Below are 20,624 nucleotides of genomic sequence, written 5' to 3'. Positions count from 1 at the left end.
ATAGACCATAAAAAATTGAAACATTTTGTTTCCCAAACTTTCTATGATAAAAGTAAGAGATAATATTTTGTTAGATACTAGGAATGTAGAAAAATGCACTTTTTATATGATTTGCACATGTAGTTTTCATTGCTTTGATGCCAAAATACACACAAGAAATGATATTGATTTTTATTGAAAAGTATAAAATTGCTTTGAGTAGATCATAGCATGCACACATTGTTACATTAATGTATATGATACATTTTCATTGTATTTAATTGCAAACAATATTTATGTGATGTAGTTGTTATGAATATGCAAAATGTTGCATTATACAAATACAAAATTAAGTAGTATGTATAATCATTTAGTCGCTGTTATAAACTAGTCAATATTTGCCCGATATTTATTGTTTTTTTTACATCTTAATGCACATTAATTACAATATATCAATTGTATATCTCCTAGAGGGTTAATTACAAATGCAAATAGTCTACTTAGCAAGTTAAGAAAATTATCTTTGAATACCAAGTATTAATCAGTGAAAAAAGTTGGGGTTTAATTTCCTGAGGACAAAGAAAACTGTTGAGAAAAACTAGATGCGTTGATTAAAAATAGTCTTTCTATTTTTTAATTTGAGTAACCTGAATAAATCAATGAATTTCGAAAAATAAGTTCATTTCAGTAATATGTACACAAAATATGCTGGCAAGTTCCACTCCTTACACCACCACATATGATATTATTGTGTTTATTTGCAACTGACACAAAACATACATTGTCACATTTATTTGATATACATTAGTCTGTCTTCTTATATATTCATAATGTGTATTACTTTATCGATATTGTATCAAACTTCATTATAAAGGATGAAAAATATAAATTAGATATTCACATAACTCTCACATCAAGTTGGTTGTTCATATGAAAAGAATAAATTCAATAATTCAAATATGACAATAAAATACAGATTTCAAATATGAAAAATACTGGAAACTTGATATCAGTCTCTAATGGGAGTAATTTGGTTTAGTGATTAACTTTGCCGTCTGCCGTCTAGTCTTTCTGTGTTTTATACAAAATTTCCAATAACTTGACTGTATTTTTTCTTTTGTGAAGTTATATGGTAGCAAAATGTAATAAAGTCCAAATAAAAAAAAATAATATATGAAAACATTTATATATCTCAATTGATGACAGCAGACAAATTCATTAGAAAATTAACTTGTACGATACCATTTTTGTATTCCAAACTTAATTATATTAAACCCTAAAAGCTGTTTGTTAACCAATATTATGATATATGTAAAAGTTTCTTTTGCTTGAGAGTAGACTTCATTATTGGTACCTAATTTGCTTGACAATGCATTGCTGGATATCATTATTGTCTGCTCAAAACTACTTATTGTGCATTTTCTGTGAAGAAAAATAAAATTTGTAAAAGAAATATATTTTATGTTGTTTGTTCGAACACATTTGAAAAAACCTAATTATTTGGAAGAAACCCCAACTTGCAATAGAATATCTCCGTAGAGATGCATTCTCATTCCCCATTTCCATTTTCAATTTATTTATATTTCTTAAGTGTTATTTGACCAGATTTCTAAAGGAGGCCGTATTTTTCTCTCAACACTTTAACGCTCTAAGATGGATAAGATTGGAAGAAATACAGACATTATATTATTCGAATGAAACACTATTTCTCCACCACGAATGGCCGACTTGTTGGTGTACTTACATGAATAAAGGCAACAGTAGTATACCAGTTTGCAAAAGTCATAAATCGATCGAGAGAAAACAAATTCTGGTTACAAACTAATCCCCAGGGAAACACACCAACTTCACAGGAAAACAAAGGAACAACAGGACTACCGAAGTGCAAAAAAAAAAACATACGCCAACAATTATGTGAGGCAGGATTCACACACACAAAATTTAAAAACTAAAAGAAAAAACAAGTAAGCAAAGTTCTTTAATTTCACTTTCAAATTTTTTGGCGATTTTCTGTCACTTATTATCACACACTTCAATAAATGCTTACCTCTCATATCCCACGGATTCGTGTATTTTCTTTGGTACAAATTTTTGTGGATCGAAAAAGCTGTGTTTTCGTTAATTGAGAAAATGTGTTTTTGTGGATCTTTTATTTCGGGGTTTTACAAAGTCTATATATACATTAATATAGAAATGTATGGTAATTTTTTTTCCGAGTTGAACAATCCAACTCGTTCCGTTCCTCACGAAAATCGGTACCAAGCGACTTATAATGAATACACAGTATTCCAGTGATCTTGATATTAAGCCTTCTACTGAAAGTAGACTTTTCCCCCAGATTTCTTGATATTTTCTTCAAAATTGACACATACGGACGAATTCAAACTAGAATCAATATAAGAATAGATTTAAACTTTTCAACTTTCAACTTCCAATTTCTCAGCAGTAACATAATCTCTGCGACAAAGTATGGTGTTAACATTTCTGTGAATATATCTGAGTTAATAAGTTACACTGGCGAGTGTAACTTGTATACGGATATCAGGAAAAGGAGCTAGCTCCTTTCATAAAGACTAGTTTGACAGAGTTATGAAAGAGAGCGACTGGAATCGACTCTACACAATTTTAACAATAACCATAACGAATTGGTTGAACGATTTGATGTGTCGGTGTCTCAACTCACAAAATAATTCTTAATAATAAAGTCTTAAGATACCAGTATAGTCGTCTGACCTGTAATTATTTCGAATGTAACTCTATTCCCGATTTAATTCGCATGGTTGGTGATGCACACTAACATTGGTGATGCATTCGGCATCGAGCCTCTTGGTGTTTAGGCGATTTCATCAGTTTTTGTTTATTATCCTCTTGTGTTTCTTCCTTGTCGATTTGCGAAATTTGAACTTCTGTCGCCTAAGTTTATATCTGCCAGACGAATTTTCAAAACATTTTGTGGGGGGAATGAAAGGTCCATATACCTTCTCCTTCGGACATGATTTGTTATGTATGAACATTTTGCATCTAAAAAAAAGCATTGAGATCACACATGGAAGTCACGATTAAAAAGTATATAATTCATTTAACTGTAGTGCATCATAAGATGTGGAATGTTTGCCAATAAGACAACTCAACATCTAAGTCACAATGTATAAAAGTAAACAATTTTAGGTCAAAGTACAACATAAAGGTGTTGGTTCACACAGAACAGCAAGCTATAAAGGGCCCAGAATGACTAGTGTAAAGCAATTCAAACAGGACAAAACCAAATGATTTAATCTATATAAAAACGAGAACCACTTATAAACCAGACAAAACAAACAGGCTCTTGGCTAAGAATAGGAGCATACAAATGCAGCGGGTCAAAACGTCTTTGAAACGTCTAAAAATACACAAGTATAATTCGTATACATTTTTCATTATTCGTACTGATTTGATGTTTTGATTATGGTAAACCACTCTTCAGATTTGAAACATATCTTACAAGAAATGTTATAAATAGTAAACAGCCAATATATCATGTTATGTAATAATATGTGGTGCATAAGTATTCGCAAAGAGATTGCTGGCATTATATGTCTCCAGCTTTCGATCAATATTTGTATCTAATTATTTTCATATATCAGAGCACAATAATATTAAAACGATGAACGACGTAGACATTTCTGATTGTCATTTATCTAATAATTCGTAGTTTTGTCTTCAGTTAATTTTGTTTTCTACTGAAGATAATACGCATGATAATCATATACCATGTTATTTCAGTTGAAATAATCATATTAAAAATCCGGACAAATTCATAGTTGTGTTTACATCATCTTAGAACAAATGCTTCATACTAAATAGACAAATAAATATACACCAATTCTTTTGGTAGCAAGTTGACTTAAATACCGACTAGAAGTGACCCCTTTATGTTGACTTAATTTTTCTATAATGAAATTGTGTGATTTTTGATGAGAGTAAACTTAAACGTAACGAAGCCAAATGGCTTGAAAATGATCAAACACATTAATTAAGGGTTTTCCCAAAATACTAGAGAAAGAAAAAAACGCTTAATTCGTAATACCAGCTTTAATCCACCGGTTTCTACATTAGGATAAGCCTGTATCAAGCCAAGAATATGATTTCCATTCGTTTGATGTAATTCAGCTTGTGATTTTACCATTTGGTAAGGGAATTTCTATTTAAACTTTCCTTGGAGTTCGGTGTTTTTGTTATTCTACTTTTTTCGTATGTTTAATACCTATATCGTGCTAGATGCAGTTGTTTAACGAAGTTCAAATCTCATTATCAATTCGGCAGATATACGTCAAGACAAAAAACACAAATCGAACGGAATCTAAAATGAGCGATACTGGAATGGTGAGCGTCTCTTTTATTTAATGCATCACTTGTTATGTGGATCCTTTCCCCCTTTCAAAATATCATAATCAGATATAAGATAGAATTGATGCATTTCGAATAGCCGTTCTTTTTTCTAAATATTTAAAGAAAACATTTTTTTTAACAGATGCAACTGATATGATAACTGTTGTTGGTAAATAATGTTTTGTTTATGGAACTAATATAAGTAGTCCTATTAGTAATAGGTTTAATAATGACTTATATTTTTATTTTATCTTTCATTGTAAATTGATGTCCAGAATAAAGAAGATAGTATGTTAGCACAAACCCTTTGAATTCGGAATAACAAAAGAACAAAACACCTACCAGATATTTTTTTTCTTCAGATAATTACAAGACTACTGATAAATCAGTTATACAACATTATCATTCATATTTACGTTCATTAATATACGTATATTAAGTGCTTCAATTTCTTATGTTTAATGCAAACCATCAAAAGCCGAAAAAAATATTTTTTATAGCTTGTCATTTATATAACCCGGTAAATCAAGGCTTTAACAACAATTTGGCCAAATTAGTATTTGCTTCAAAGAGGGTTATATTGGTATAGCATCTTTTTGAAATATGTCTATTTAAGTGCAAATAATGTGCTTCAATATAAAATTATGCAATCAGTTTGCAGCTGTATGAATTTAAACTGCACACATCCTTCACTTTGATGTGCATAAAATTACCTGCGGTAATAATCATTATTACATGTATGTATTTAAATTGAGCAGGTGTAACTGTCGTCTTAACATAATGATATTTTTAGTTTTCGCAGATAAGGTAAACAGGATTATACTTTTAAAATAGATTCAAAAGTATTAATGATTATATCATTAAATTGCGTTGGTTGTTATAAAGTTACTAAGCAGCTGGAAAACATGCACATATCTGGAACCTACTTAACGTTTAACGTTATTTATATCAATGTGTAGACAAGAAGAGAAACAAGGGATGTGTATAACAAACAACAAGGAAAATGAAAATACATAAAATTAAGGACCCTTAGCATTTTTGTAAAGTACAGCGAAATCAAAGTCGGCAGGTATATGTAAAAGGAATTTATGTGGTCTATAAGAGTAATTTATTTATCATTGGTATTAAAAAAATAAAATAAATAAAAATAGAACATTGATTAATTTTTAAAGATACAATGCACAAGGAAATAAAACAGTACAAACAGTCCGCTGATAAATGCAATTAAAACCACTTTTGCGTAATACATAAATCATATATTTATAAAGTATTAGTAATGTCTTCTATGTGGATGGTACCTACGTGATTGACAAAAGTCCATCGACAAGCAAAGAGAAACGCACGATACCTGTTTTCCCCCAATATGAAATAATCTTAATCGGAAATGGTCGGGACGAAAGCACATGATTGAGAACATATAAGCCGAAAGCATACACGCATCGTCTTGTGTAGATTTAGCTTGAGGGAATTGCCTTTTTGTGTAAGAACTATTGCATAATGTATGAACAAACTCATCACATAATTTTATATTTGCGCCAGACGCGCGCTTCGTCTGCAAAAGACTAATCAATAACTTATGAACTGGGGGTTTATAGACAAATGAATAAATAAACTATGCAAATATGAGGAATACCAAGAATTATAGCTTGCCTTCCCTTCGTCGAACTGTGTTGTTTAGAAGCAAAACATTCAATGCTATAAGTTCACAAATGTAAGAAAAAACAATCAGAACAGACAGCGACCAATCACAATCACTGGAATACCGGCCACTGTCATGGGCAGCAGATTATGACTCTTGTGTCGTTGTTAATTGAACGGATATGTGTGGTATGATTGCCAATGGACCATGTTCGTGACTGCTAACTCTTTTCCTTATCTGTTACTGAAGTTAAACAGCTCAACATATGAAAAAACCGTTAAATTCAATCATAAAACAACATCATCGTAAGTTGCTTCGGAATAGGACAGATTCCTCATGATGTATGAAGACCATTGAGCCCTCTTCACGTCAGAGAACCATTGCAACGACTCTCTGGTAGTTCCGTGGGTGGCCTTTTGTAAGAGAAATGTTATGTTCAGATCAAACACACCCAACTATGGCATGTGGCAATAAAAGATTTCTTATCCTTCATACTAGTCGTACCACCTTGCAAAACCCTCCTATTTTTTTTGCATTTCGCGTAGTGAAAAGGTTCAGTCACGAATAACCGTTTTCAAAGTTGATATGTCAACCGTTTCTTTTCCATATCGAAATAATTAGTTTCACTTTCAGTGTGATTTTTGCAGTTCTTTTACCTTGACCTTAGACATAATTGCCTAAAAATCATTTGAATCTTCCTCTAATTATAATTTTATATCCAATTAAGGTTTCAATTCAAGAACTTATAGTTCTAATTCCCCGAGGGTATCATCAGCCCAGTAGTCAACACTTCTGTGCTGACATATATGGCCATATTTATAAACTAACTGTTTACAAAACTTTTGAATTTTTGAAATACTAAGGCTTTTTACCTCAGCAATATATAACCTTAGCTGTATTTGGCAAAACCTTTTGGAATTTTATTCATTAATGCTTCAACTTCATACTTTATTTTGCCTTTTTAACTTTTTTGGATTCGAGTTTATCGATATCATTTTCGTAGTAGTGCTGAGCAGCAAGTAAGAATGTATGTAGGCTTTGAAAACGTAATTATCCTTATTAGAATTTTTGATTTCTCCGACATTCATCTATTTTCCGTGTTGAGTGTCTGGTGTATAGTTCTTATCATAAAAACTTAGCATTCCTACTCAATTTTGAAAATTAGATCGAATAGAAATTTGTTTTTCGTGTCTAGTTCAGTATTGACACTTTATGGATGGTTGTCTCCTTGGCAATCATACTTCTGATTTCATTAAATTTAAAACTTTACCCCTTAAAATATGAAAAATGATGTCCAGGTCCGATAACAATGATTAAATGACTAAACTCATCATGAGATATCCATATCTCCGTATATTTTTGTTGTCTTTATGTCGAGATAAGAAATTGTAAAATATGATACACAAGAGTGCACACGCTGAAATGTCTCGCCTTCTATACTAATCATTGATTATGTAGATAGTCCTAAGTATAAAGCTTTATTACAACTGTCTCATAAACTTAACATTAACCAAGATAACTAAACAAAGACCAATGAACCATGAAAATGAGGTCAAGGTCAGATGAACCATGCCAGGCAGACATGTACAGCTAACAATGCTTCTATACAACTTATATAGTTGACCTATTACTTATAGTTTAAGAAAAATAGACCAAAACACAAAAACTTAACACTGTGCAATGAACCGTGAAAATGAGGTCAGGGTCAAAAGAAACCTGCGCTACTGACATAAAGATCATAAAATATTTCCATACACCAAATATAGTTGACCTATGGCATATAGTATTAGATAAAAAGACCAAAACTCAAAAACTTAACTTTGACCACTGAACCATGAAAATGAGGTCAAGGTCACATGACATCTGCCCGCTAGACATGTACACCTTACAATCAATCCATACAACAAATATAGTAGACCTATTGCATATAGTATGAAAAAAACAGACCAAAACACAAAAATTTAACTATAACCACTGAACCATGAAAATGAGGTCAAGGTCAGATGACACCTGCCAGTTGGACATGTACACCTTACAGTCCTTCCATACACCGAATATACTAGCCTTATTGCTTATAGTATCTGAGATATGGACTTGACCACCAAAACTTAACCTTGTTCACTGATCCATGAAATGAGGTCGAGGTCAAGTGAAAACTGTCTGACAGACATGAGGACCTTGCAAGGTACGCACATATCAAATATAGTTATCCTATTACTTATAATAAGAGAGAATTCAACATTACAAAAAATTTGAACTTTTTTTTCAAGTGGTCACTGAACCATGAAAATGAGGTCAAGGACATTGGACATGTGACTGACGGAAACTTCGTAACATGAGGCATCTATATACAAAGTATGAAGCATCCAGGTCTTCCACCTTCTAAAATATAAAGCTTTTAAGAAGTTAGCTAACACCGCCACCGCCGCCGCCGGATCACTATCCCTATGTCGAGCTTTCTGCAACAAAAGTTGCAGGCTCGACAATAAAAATAACTGTATCTTGAAAAATCCAGCAAATTATGACACTTGCAAATTAAAAAAAAAATAAATTGTACTCCGAGCAAGTATAAAGACTACATGGTCAAATATGTAGGCTAAATAATCAAAGAATGACAACTCTGTAAAAAATGTTTGAATTATAATAGATTTATATTGCTATTATTGATTAAAGTCTACGTCAACAGGTAACCTATATCAGTATAACATCTGAATCCATATATGAAAATAGGAGTCAGCTGGCCTCTTATAGTTTGTCTTAAGTTATTCCTACGTTGCCCTTCTACCATCCATATATTGAATAAATAAAGGCAACAGTAATATACTGCTGTTCGAAAGTTATAAATCGATTGAGAGAAAACAAATCTGGGTTACAAACTAAAACTGAGGTAAACACATCAACTATAAGAGGAAAACAATGAAACAACAGAAACACTGAAGTGCAACAAAACACCAAAATGACAATGCAACACAAACAGAAACGAACTGTAAGATAACAACTGCAATTTTCCTGACTTGATACAGGATATTTTAAGAAAAAATGGTGGGTTGAACCTGGTTTTGCGGCTAGCCAAACCTAGCGCGCTTTAATGGCAATGTTAAATATAACACTAAAATGACATCTGGTAAGCATGTTCTTCTTTCTATTCATGTAGCGGGACTGCACAGTCTAAGTAGTAAAACAATTGTTCCACTAGCCAGCTGTCAACACTGGAGTTTTGAGTATAATACTTCATGTGACATGTGCATTGGAGTCCAATCTTTATTGATTAAGATTTTAAGTTGCCTTGCAGAGGTCTGTGGTTCTCTTAAGGCACTCCAGCTTGCTCTTCCAATAAAAACTTACCACCACAAGATAGCAAACAGTAATGAAAGTGTTGTTATACAACAATCAATCAATTAATCCATCAATTTATCTGAAAATGTTTTTTTTATTGGTAGAAATTTGCCTATGGGATGAATGCTTCATTGTATATTTTGGGGATTATTATAAACAGATACATCAAGTAGGGTAATTTCAATATAAAATAAGGGAAAAAAAGACATTTAAAAATATGCATTTTATTACAATACAGTAAATTTGACACAAATTAATTTAATAATGTAAAAAAAGAAACACAAACAGAATGTAATTGGAATGCATATCAATCACTAAATTATACACAAAAGAAATAACAATATCTGTAAATGCGCATAATATGAAAATTCTTAAACATACTAGTATTTGTTATTGACAATATGTTAACCTTCCCAACCATTAAAGTTAGTCAGTTCTCAGCAACCTTTAAACAGATTTTGTCATATCCATACAAATCTTTAAATTGTACAAATGCATATTTTTTCATAAATGTGTGTTCTAATCTAGCATAAACTGTAGGGGAATCATTGACAAACTTCCCAAAATCTAAGAGATGAATATTCAACTATGAAAACTAAAAAATATAAAAACATTTGATGAACAATATGCTCATGGTGTAAAATTTCATGGTTATTGAATGTAAACTGCTGCATAGACAATTTTTCCTGTGTTTCGTGTTTGATTTGAAACATATACAATATTAAATTACTTAATAAAAGATACATATGGTATGAAGTAGCACTTTTAAAACTTTCTCTTATTTCAATGTAAGCTGTTAGAGATTTTCTGTTTAGAAGTTTTCTTAAAATCGAACTAGCAATAACATGTTTTGCTTAGTGAAACTCCAGATATCAGCAACAAAAACATTGGTGTACATTATAGTAAAACAAAAGAAGAGATGTGGTCTGCTTGGGTTGCTCATTTAATTTTTTCAATTTAACAGAACTTTAAACAGGTGTATTACAAGTGAGAGGTTTAGTTAGCTACCAAACCCGGTTTAACTCACCATTTGTTTGGAAAAGAGAAACTGTACTAAGTCAGGAATATAACATTTGATTTTCATTCACTCTGTAGATTGAAATAGTCAACATTTGATTTGTCAGTTTTCACGGACTTCTCCATATTCAAATTTACCTTGAGTTCGATATTTCATTAGTACTTTTTACAAAACTTCTGGTAGTTTACATTTTTTTCTGTCAAATTTTTATCATTTCATAGGTATTTTTGTCCTTTTAATATTGACGGTAGATCTAATGTAATTTTCATATGTTTTTTTTTCAAAACTTGGCTAGACTGACAATTTAGATGTTGACCCTTGTCTATTGTTAAAGACCCATTGTTGACCACTAGACGTATTGTCTAGTCTGTTGTGTTGCTGTCTAAATAATGAGTACCCCCATCTGTATTAATATTAAGCATAAAAATAATCCTACAATAACACAGATAACTGTCCTATTGATATTTACAAATAGGGTAAAAATAAGAAAGAAAATTGGTTGGTTCATCTCATTATCAACATTTTGTAGTCTAAAGTAAAGTGTGACTTAAAAATCTGTGACATTAGCATGGCAACATCTCATCTGAATATTACCAAAATATGATAAGCAGGGTTCTCCTAACTTTAAAATAAATAATCCTTGATGCAAAACATTTCTTTATGTAGACTCTGTAAGAGAAATTTTTATGAGTAATGGCCCAATTCTTAAAGTATCAATTCCTAAATTGACATTGTCTAATTAGAATAGTGTCAATACACAGACATGACTAGTTTATGGCAATTGACCTTTGTGCCAACATCACTTTTAACATATATATAACACAAGAAATGGCACAAACTCTTATAGCAAGATGAATACATTTCATACACACAAACATATAAAAATCCCACAATATCAAGTGTAAATACTGAAGACCATAACATTTTCTATACAGCTTAAATTTTGCTAGGGCACTAAAACTCAAATAAGTTAGGCTCTAGAAAAGTAATATTTTTTAACCCTTAAATGATATTAAGAAAAAGAAAAAAAAGTAGTTGTGTGACACTAAATGGGCATATAGAATAGGAGAAAAAAATTGACATTTTCAATAAAAAATAAAGCCACATTAATAAATTCATAAAATATGATCTAATGGTATTAAATATGATGTAATGAAAGAAATGGTTTTCAATTTCCTCTTTTCTTGACTAGGAAGTATTACTAACAAATCATCTTAATATTCTCTATGCATACTTAAGGTTAGTATTATATCACAGTTATGCTTTAATGAGATCTAAGATTGATATTTGTTTAAAGTGTGTTAACTTATACTTAACATATACTTTCGTTTATAGTGTGTTCACTTACACCTTTTCCTTTGATTCTAAGTGTTATAACTTACACCTTAAATATCCTTTCATTTAAAGTGTGTTAACTTACACCTTAAATATCCTTTGATTTTAAGTGTTATAACTTACACCTTAAATATCCTTTCGTTTAAAGTGTGTTAACTTACACCTTAAATATCCTTTGATTTTAAGTGTTATAACTTACACCTTAAATATTCTTTCGTTTAAAGTGTGTTAACTTACACCTTAAATATCCTTTCGTTTAAAGTGTGTTAACTTACACCTTAAATATCCTTTGATTTTAAGTGTTATAACTTACACCTTAAATATCCTTTGGTTTAAAGTGTGTTAACTTACACCTTAAATATCCTTTGGTTTAAAGTGTGTTAACTTACACCTAAAATTTACTTTGGTTTAAAGTGTGTTAACTTACACCTTAAATATCTTTTGGTTTAAAGTGTGTTGACTTACACCTTAAATATCCTTTGGTTTAAAGTGTGTTAACTTACACCTAAAATATCCTTTGGTTTAAAGTGTGTTAACCTGCACCTAAAATATCTTTGGTTTAATCTTTAAAGTGTGTTAACTTATACTCAAAATATCCTTTGGTTTAAAGTGTGTTAACTTACACCCAACAAATCGTTTAGTTAATAAAAAGTTAAAGATAAAAATAAGTTTGCTGAAATCAACAACTTATTCATTTTTTAGATATGCATATATTTTTCAATTTTTGAACATGATTTTATCTATCTTTTCAACACTAACCTACAACCATACTGCATATTAGAATTTGTATTTTTTACCTGAAATCACTATAGCTAATGGATAAAGATTTATGTTTGTTAAACTTATTAAACTTTAAACTGCCTTATCATTTTCTAGTAATTTAGGTAATGTTGACCTACAAATTGATGCAGAATAATGCTGTGTTTCACTGCAGTGTTGAAATGTCCTAAACATCCTTTCTGTACCACATAAACTCCAGTGATTCCAGCATATCAAAAATATGGGTCACTTTAATGTTTTAGAAATCAGTTTTTCTATACATACATGATGAATGTGGTTGTGAAAAATAAGTTATGTATCATTATGGAATTCTAAGCTAGCAACAAATCTAAACACAAAACTTGATCGAAGTCACTCATGAGAAAATATGTATGGGTCATAGTGATCTGAATGTAGTGAAACGGCATTATACTATATAAAAGAGATAGTAAAAAGATTGATGATATGCAATATTGCTTTTCCCATAAATGGATCTAAATACAGAAATGAACTCATGTTACTCAGAGGTAATATCACTCAAATGTACCAAATATATGTTGAATACTACAGAAAAGAAGTCATGCACAATAAATGATATATCAGAGACATTAACCTAATAGTAAAACTTTATCCGTAATGTAATATGTATGGCAAGATGACCTGTATATCATGAGTATATGGGCAAGAATGATCATTACATCAATTTAAGAGATAAAAGATTGCATGTTTGTCAATCATTGTACAATGCATCATAATAGAGACAACATCTCTATGATTTAAAGTTGGCAATATTTATTTACGCTACTGATACATCACCAGTAACTTATACCTTCACAATAGACAAAATGCCACTAACATTTAAACACAATACAAATATCTCATTAATAAAACAATACATTAAAACATTTGAAATTTCACACAAAGAATTTCAACATCAGAGGTTACAATGTTTTTTTTCTGATTCACAGAATATAGTTCAAAGAATTTCTTATACATGATTCCAATGGAAAGGTACATAGATATATAAAATGTATTAAGGGCTTTTCTACAATTTATTGTTATAAGAAATTTGAAACAATTTTTTCACTAAAGCACCAAATTTCTAATCAAAATTTAATTACTACACAATAATTATAAAAATTGGTTACTGTTTACTTCTAAAAAATTAATTAGCTCAAACAGACAAAGCAGATTCCAAATAAAAGGTTTTTACTTTCAAATGGTTCAAAAATAAACAAAAGTTAAAAAGAACACACCATTATAACTGAACCCATTATATATTTACCCTGTTCATGTTTATGCATTTTTACATTACCCATCAGTCTTTAAATCCAAAAATGATTCCAAGAAAACCTGTGTCTAGCCTAAAATGGCAGCTGTCAGTGTAAAAGTAAAATGGTGATTGCCAGACAGTCCAGTTGTCAGTAAATTTCAGAAATTTTGCAAAGGGTGCTGAATATGAAATGGTTTCTGTACAAATTTTGAAAACTCCATTAAGGTTTGACAAATTTATGAAGTTTTAAAGTCATTAGACCAAAACTACCTACTATTAGACATTGTTTGCCCCCAAAAAATATTATTAGTAAAATATGGAAAAATGGCAAAAAAGGAAGTAAAACTCTACTCTATATGATAGCTATTGACTATGAAGAAACTTCCTTAGGTTTTCTGAAATCCTATAAAGTTTAGTAACAGGTCAATGGTGTTTTAAAATATTAAATCTAGATAGTATCTAAATGTCAAGTCCATTTGCGATATTTGTCAGTTAAATATGTAAACTATTTCTTCAGATGCCATATTTTTATCAGCAAGGGAAGGACATTGCCATCACTGACTGTCCCTCAGATATCTGCCATCCCTCTTTCTGCAGTAGAATGTAAAAACAATAGTATAAAACACTTTTTTATGGATGATAAAATGAACAATATGAATGATAAAATCCCACATTTGACCTTACATACAATATCTAAGCACCACCTGGTAACTTGGTAAAATGTCGTCCATCTAATGTTGTTCTTCTTAATTCATTTTTAAAATATTCTATTGTCCTGTTTAATCCAACTTCTAATTGAACCTGGAAAATTAATGTACATATGTATATTCCTAGAGCAATTTTGAGGGGTAAATCATATTACTAGTATTCAACCTATCTCACTATATATTATCATGACAGAATCAGCCTTATTACATTGTATTATGGTAAAATAGGCTTTATGCTTTTTTTTTAAATGTATTTCTTTTTGAATCTATCTGATGAGTTATGCCCTTTTCAACTGATTTTTACTGTTTGTTCTTATGTTGTACTGTTACACCACTGCCCCAGGTTAGGGGAGATTTGGGATCCTGCTTACATGTTTAACTTCACCACATTCTTTATGTGTCTGTCCCAAGTCAGAAGCTTGAAGTTAAAAGGTTGTTGTTATTTTATGTGTGTCTCAAATTTGTTTGTAAATTTTTTTGTTATAAATTAGGCTGTTAGTTTTCTTAATTGAACTGTTTCATATTTTCATGTCAGGGCCTTTTATAGCCAATCTTACAGTATTGATTTTTCTTATTGTTTGAGACCTTACTGTGGCCTATACTTGGTTAAATCCACTTAATTTGAACTTTGTTGGGTAGTCTCATTGGAAATCCTACCACATCTTCTTATTTTTATAATGGAAATACTGTTTCTATCCTATAAATACAGCTTTTATACTGATGGGACAATGACTATGCTTAAGTGTAAGTATTTTTTTTTGGAATTTTTATTAGCCAGATAAAGTTAATTATAAGTGTAGAAAATCATTTCAAATACCATCATATTCAAGCAAAATTGCATCACATTACCATTATGCTAAAAGAGGAGAATACTGCTAGAATATGCACTTGACGAAATATTATTAACAAAATAACCTCATTAATGATGATTATTATCTAATCTCGACAATTGAATTAAAAAATCTATAGAGTGGGGTGCTCATTTTCGCCATATCTTTCCATATTTTCTTCAGTTTATGTTCAGGTCCTTATGTTTTTGAAGTATACTGATATTTCTATATGAAGATAACTTCAAATGCAAAATATTCTTAGCTTTAAAACGTGTTTGTTTTGAGAAAAATCATTTGAAATGTTGGATTTAAGGGTATTTGAAATTTCCTGATGTTTTGTCAACGGGGGACACATATTCGCCTTTGTTACACATCTATTTAAAACCAAATAACTGCAGCTTTAAACAATATGTATCAAATAAATTTCATTATAGATGAATAGCAGACATTTGAAAAGTGTAAAAAAACTGAAATTTAGGGCAATCAGTCAAAGAATTACTAAAGAAATACTTCTTTGAAATCGTTTTTTTCTTCAGGAAATTGGCTGAAAATCGTTGTCCGTTTTTCGGTCCTTTGCGGTAAATGCCGAAATTTGGTCTCATTTTCAAAAATTATCATATTTGTTATAAAAATATTATTTACCGGCATATTTCTTCAATTTCAACCATCCTTTGAAGTTTTTACACCTCAAAATCATAAAACGGCGAAATTGTGTCCATGGCGAATATGAGCGCCCCACTCTACTTGATTAACTGCCTAGAAATAATAAACAGTGTATAATCCTAAAATTTATTAGACCCTTTATTATCAATCATGAACTGCCTCATATAACAAAGCCTGTGTAGGGAATATCTAAAGGTTGAATAAATTATAAGAAAATTATAGAAATATGATAATGTATGACTTACTTTAGGTGACCAGCCAAGAATATTTTTAGCTCTTGTAATATCTGGCTTTCTTTTCCTGGGATCATCAGTCATAGGAGGTTTTTTAACAATTTTACTATTTCCACCTGAAAATATTCCAAAAGAATAAAATAATGTATGAATGAAAACAGTACTCTCACTCTCATCATTTTCATATATTGTTGAACTGTTTGATCCAATTTCTTTTGTTGGTCATTTTTCAGATAATGTTCATGTGGATAGCATTGAGCTCCTGCAAAAGGACTTGAATTAGAGGACAATATTCCAGTGTTCTCCCCAGGATTTTTGGATAGCGCTGTGGTAAGCGCGTTATTTTCGACAATTCTCAGTAACTTTGTCGCGGCGCGCGGTTGGTTTGTAATTAATTTGTTATGTGTTTTTCTTATATTATGCTATTGATGGTTTCTCTTGTAATGATGTCCTCATCATGCTCATGGAAGTTACCCCTTTGTTTGCTAATGTTATTGTCTGGATATAGACATGATAGAAGAAAAGTCTTTTTTTTCTCCATTGTAAATTCATATAATCCTCATATTATCTGTCTATAAAACCCAAGGAGAAGTCTTTTCCATGGTGGGTCTATACCAGACTGCCTATGTGAAGATTTCTTATCATTTACAGGTGATGTTGCAGAACATGTAGGACCAAGAATAAAGTCATTGTCAGCTTCTGTGAGAAAGTTTTCAATGCCAAGATTGGTATTTTTTACATTTACTTTTATTAACATTTCTAGCAAAATACAACTTTTCAATAAAAAAGAGTATAGTATTTCAAAGGAAGAAATGAAATTGCCCTTTCAATAATATTCAAATGTTATCAAAGACTTGCTTAAAAAAAGACTAAAACATTCCAATTATGAGTATGAAAGAAATCCTATAAAAATATTTTAAAGAGATTTTTTTATTTCAAAGGTGAATTACCAATCAAATACATTATGCCAATTGAAACAACTACCACCTATAGAGGTTGTGTTTGATGATTTTATAAACATTTGAATACTTGCCACCAGATAAGTTTGTCAAGATTTGACAATACTTCTTTTAGGTCTTTCCCTCCCAAATTATCTCCCTTACTGGCTGACATAGCTTCCTGTTTACACTTGTGGCCTTTTTAGCATTTAAAAACACTATTCCTTATCCAAGCCATCCTCTGTTTACATTAAATTTAAAGCAATATTTAATTAATATATATTGATGATTGGTTGACAAATATCGATATTTTATATATATTTACACAAAATTTTCGTTTTGTTTTATTCCCTTATCCATTTGAAAAAGTGCCATGGATGGACAAGTAATCGTAAAATACGGGCTTATAATGAATCCCTTGATAACAGGAATGCTTCTATCAAGCAATACAGGTTCGACAGTTCGAGTGTAAACGCAAAAAAAGTAATGATATAATCGTAGATGGTTCAAAAAATGGTCGAGACCTCGTGTCAGAGAAGGGGGTAGAACTTCCCTTATATTATTTAGAAATGAACTTTTCAGCACCCGAGACTTGTATTTTATGTCTCTGTTAGCACTGTCCATTCCTTTCATAAGTTTCGGCATCTTTTTAAAGCGAAAAACTCTAGGAAGGAAAGGTTTATTTGGCAGTAAAAGTTTTGCAAATGGCGCCATTTTGATCATTTATTGAACTGGCCCCTACGATATTTGACATCGTTGGGTGAATTAACGATCTCTCGGATAAATAAACCAGTCGATCACGTGATCGGAATGTGTACAAAATAATACCGGAAGTTTTAAATTCAAAAAACAATAGCGCTGATTTTTGATTGGATAGCGCTGCGGTCTGCCCAAATACCACCGCGGTGAATTCAAATAGCGCTGAACATCGCAGCGCTAAAACGGCCTGGGGAGAACACTGAATATTCCATCATTAAGATGCATGGCTGCATGTTATTGATCAAGGTAAAATATGTACCTTCTATATACTGTGGATTCATTTATTTTCGTGGGTATCAATTTTCGTGGATAGAGAAAAAAAGACATTTCGTGGTATACGTAAATTCGTGGATCGCTGATAACAAAAACAAAAAACATCAGATACGTAATTCGTGGATTTGTTTTTGATTTAGGAGATCATATAACCTCCTTGGTTTAATCAATGATAAAACAAACAAAAAAGAAGGAATTCATTGAAAAAGTTTTGAATTGTCAAAATCCTCGCTTGGTCATTTTAGGTTAAAGTGTTCATTGAAAACTTCTATTACAATAATGGACAGAGACAACTAATTATTTGTTTGTTTTACAATTTATAAATACTTGTCGGAATTCTATAAGGCAATCAAAACTTTATGATTGAAAGCTCATTTCCCTAATCACGATATAATAAACAGTCATATAAGTAAAAGGTGTGAAAATAAATGTTCCTGTCATAAACAATATTACCTACGGGCAATATCCCCGTACTTAATCCTATTGATTTTCAATCACTAGTAAACCAAACTATGACACGTTAATTTACAACTTATTTTCCATGAACAGTTTTAATCAATTTTAAAAAGTAAATTATCACTGATGTTCGATATATTTATTATTGATTTAATTAAACTACTTGTATCTTCTTTCAATAAAAAACATGTGTTATGTTACAATGTTTATCGCTAGTCAACACTATACTAAAACTGCATAACATAACCGGAAATAAACATCCGACTCCATACACATTTATCGGGATTATTCTTCGTTGAATTCTAAAATTTGTGGTTCGCTGTGACCCACGAAACCCATGAAAATTGGTATACCACGAATAAAAATGAATCCACAGTATAGAAGTAAGGAAAAGTTGGACAAATATTTTCCCTATACAATGAGATTGAAAAATATCAAACTATGGATTTTAACAGAAAGTAGCGGCACCACTATAACTCGACATTGTTATGCTGTAGACCAAATAGAAATCCTTCCCTTTCATACAAGCCAAGAAAACTTTGACAAAAGTTTTATTACCAAGGTCTTTGGACAGAACAAGCAGTTACTAGACCTACTTTTGCTGCGGACAATCCATGTTATAATTAAAATCACAAACTGAACCTGAACGTTGAAAATACTGATGATTACTATGTCTTGTCTTTGCATCCTCACCGTCAATTAAAGGGCAGATGCACGATCTGTTTGACTCATATCATATTTCAAAGCTATGCTTCATTAATATATGAAAACAGAAATGAAAAAAATAATATTTACATACCACTATACCTTAAATAATTTTACATACCCACTAAACCTTTTATAATTTTAGCAAAGTCTCCAATAGTGTACTCGTCTGGATTACCAATATTAACTGGCATGGAGTAGTTACTATTCATCAACCTGATTAAACCATCCACTAAATCTGATACATATTGAAATGACCTCGTCTGTTTGCCCTCACCATATATCTACAATAGAAAATCATAACAATCTGACACAGTTCAATATCAGAGATAACTTGCCCTCACTATATATCTACAATAGAAAATCATAGCAATCTGACACAGCTCAATATCAGAAATAACTTGCCCTCACCATATATCTACAATAGAAAATCATAGCAATCTGACACAGCTCAATATCAAAATAACTTGCCCTTACCATATATCTTCAATAGAAAATCATAGCAATCTGACACAGTTCAATATCAGAGATAACTTGCCCTCACTATATATCTACAATAGAAAATCATAGCAATCTGACACAGCTCAATATCAGAAATAACTTGCCCTCACCATATATCTACAATAGAAAATCATAGCAATCTGACACAGTTCAATATCAGAAATAACTTGCTATATATCTACAATAGACAAGAGGCTGTCACAACGACAGCAAACCGGATTTATTAACATTTATTTGTGTCCTGGTAATATCACAAGAACCATAACTGATGAACAGTGAAAGTGAAAATCGTCAATATCAAATTTGACCTCCATTTTGTCATCAGTATCAACATATTAAAATTTGAAAGAGCTTAGGTCGAATGGTTCATGAGTAAATGCAACAACATGAATGGAAACACCATTTTTTTTATCTTTCAAGAACCAGAACTCCTGAATGGTAAAAGTCAAAATCGACATTATTGAACTTGACCTCCATTTTGTCATCAGTAACAACATATTAAAATTTGAAAAGCTTTGGTTGAACAGTTCACGAGTAAATGCACGGACACGACTGGAAATGCCATTTTTCAATCTTTCAAGAACCATAACTCCTGAACGGTAAAAGTCAAAATTGTCATTCTTGAACTTGACCTTCATTTTGTAGTCAGTAACAACATATTAAAATTTTAAAAGCTTGGGATGAACGGTTCATGAGTAAATGCACGGACAACATTTGGTTGCTGCCCGCCTGACCGACCGCCCGCCGTACATCCCCAAATCAATAACCGACATTTTTGTCACAAAAATTCGGTTAAAAATCATAGCAATCTGATACAGTTCAATATCAGAAATAACTCTCTTCACCATATAT

General features: G+C 31.2%; 1 protein-coding gene across 3 annotated transcripts in view; it reads right to left on the bottom strand.

Moving 5' to 3' along the window:
- Nucleotides 1-9,530: 9,530 nt before the first annotated feature.
- LOC143067387 (UDP-glucuronic acid decarboxylase 1-like) overlaps nucleotides 9,531-20,624 on the bottom strand; it is a 30,560-nt gene continuing 19,466 nt past the window's right edge. For 2 of the 3 annotated variants that reach the window (XM_076240615.1, XM_076240616.1), the window contains 3 exons: nucleotides 19,393-19,555; nucleotides 16,153-16,256; nucleotides 9,531-14,508 (listed from right to left, as the gene is read on the bottom strand). In XM_076240615.1, the coding sequence (XP_076096730.1) occupies nucleotides 14,401-14,508; nucleotides 16,153-16,256; nucleotides 19,393-19,555 (375 nt within the window). In that variant the 3' untranslated portion in view covers nucleotides 9,531-14,400. The remainder of the gene's footprint in view (nucleotides 14,509-16,152; nucleotides 16,257-19,392; nucleotides 19,556-20,624) is intronic. The other variant, XR_012975939.1, reaches the window with a different exon arrangement.

Source organism: Mytilus galloprovincialis, chromosome 3 (assembly GCF_965363235.1).
Source record: "Mytilus galloprovincialis chromosome 3, xbMytGall1.hap1.1, whole genome shotgun sequence".
Lineage (NCBI taxonomy): Eukaryota > Metazoa > Mollusca > Bivalvia > Mytilida > Mytilidae > Mytilus > Mytilus galloprovincialis.
The sequence above is the reverse complement of the archived record's forward strand: the minus strand, read 5'-3'. Positions and strand labels throughout refer to the sequence as shown.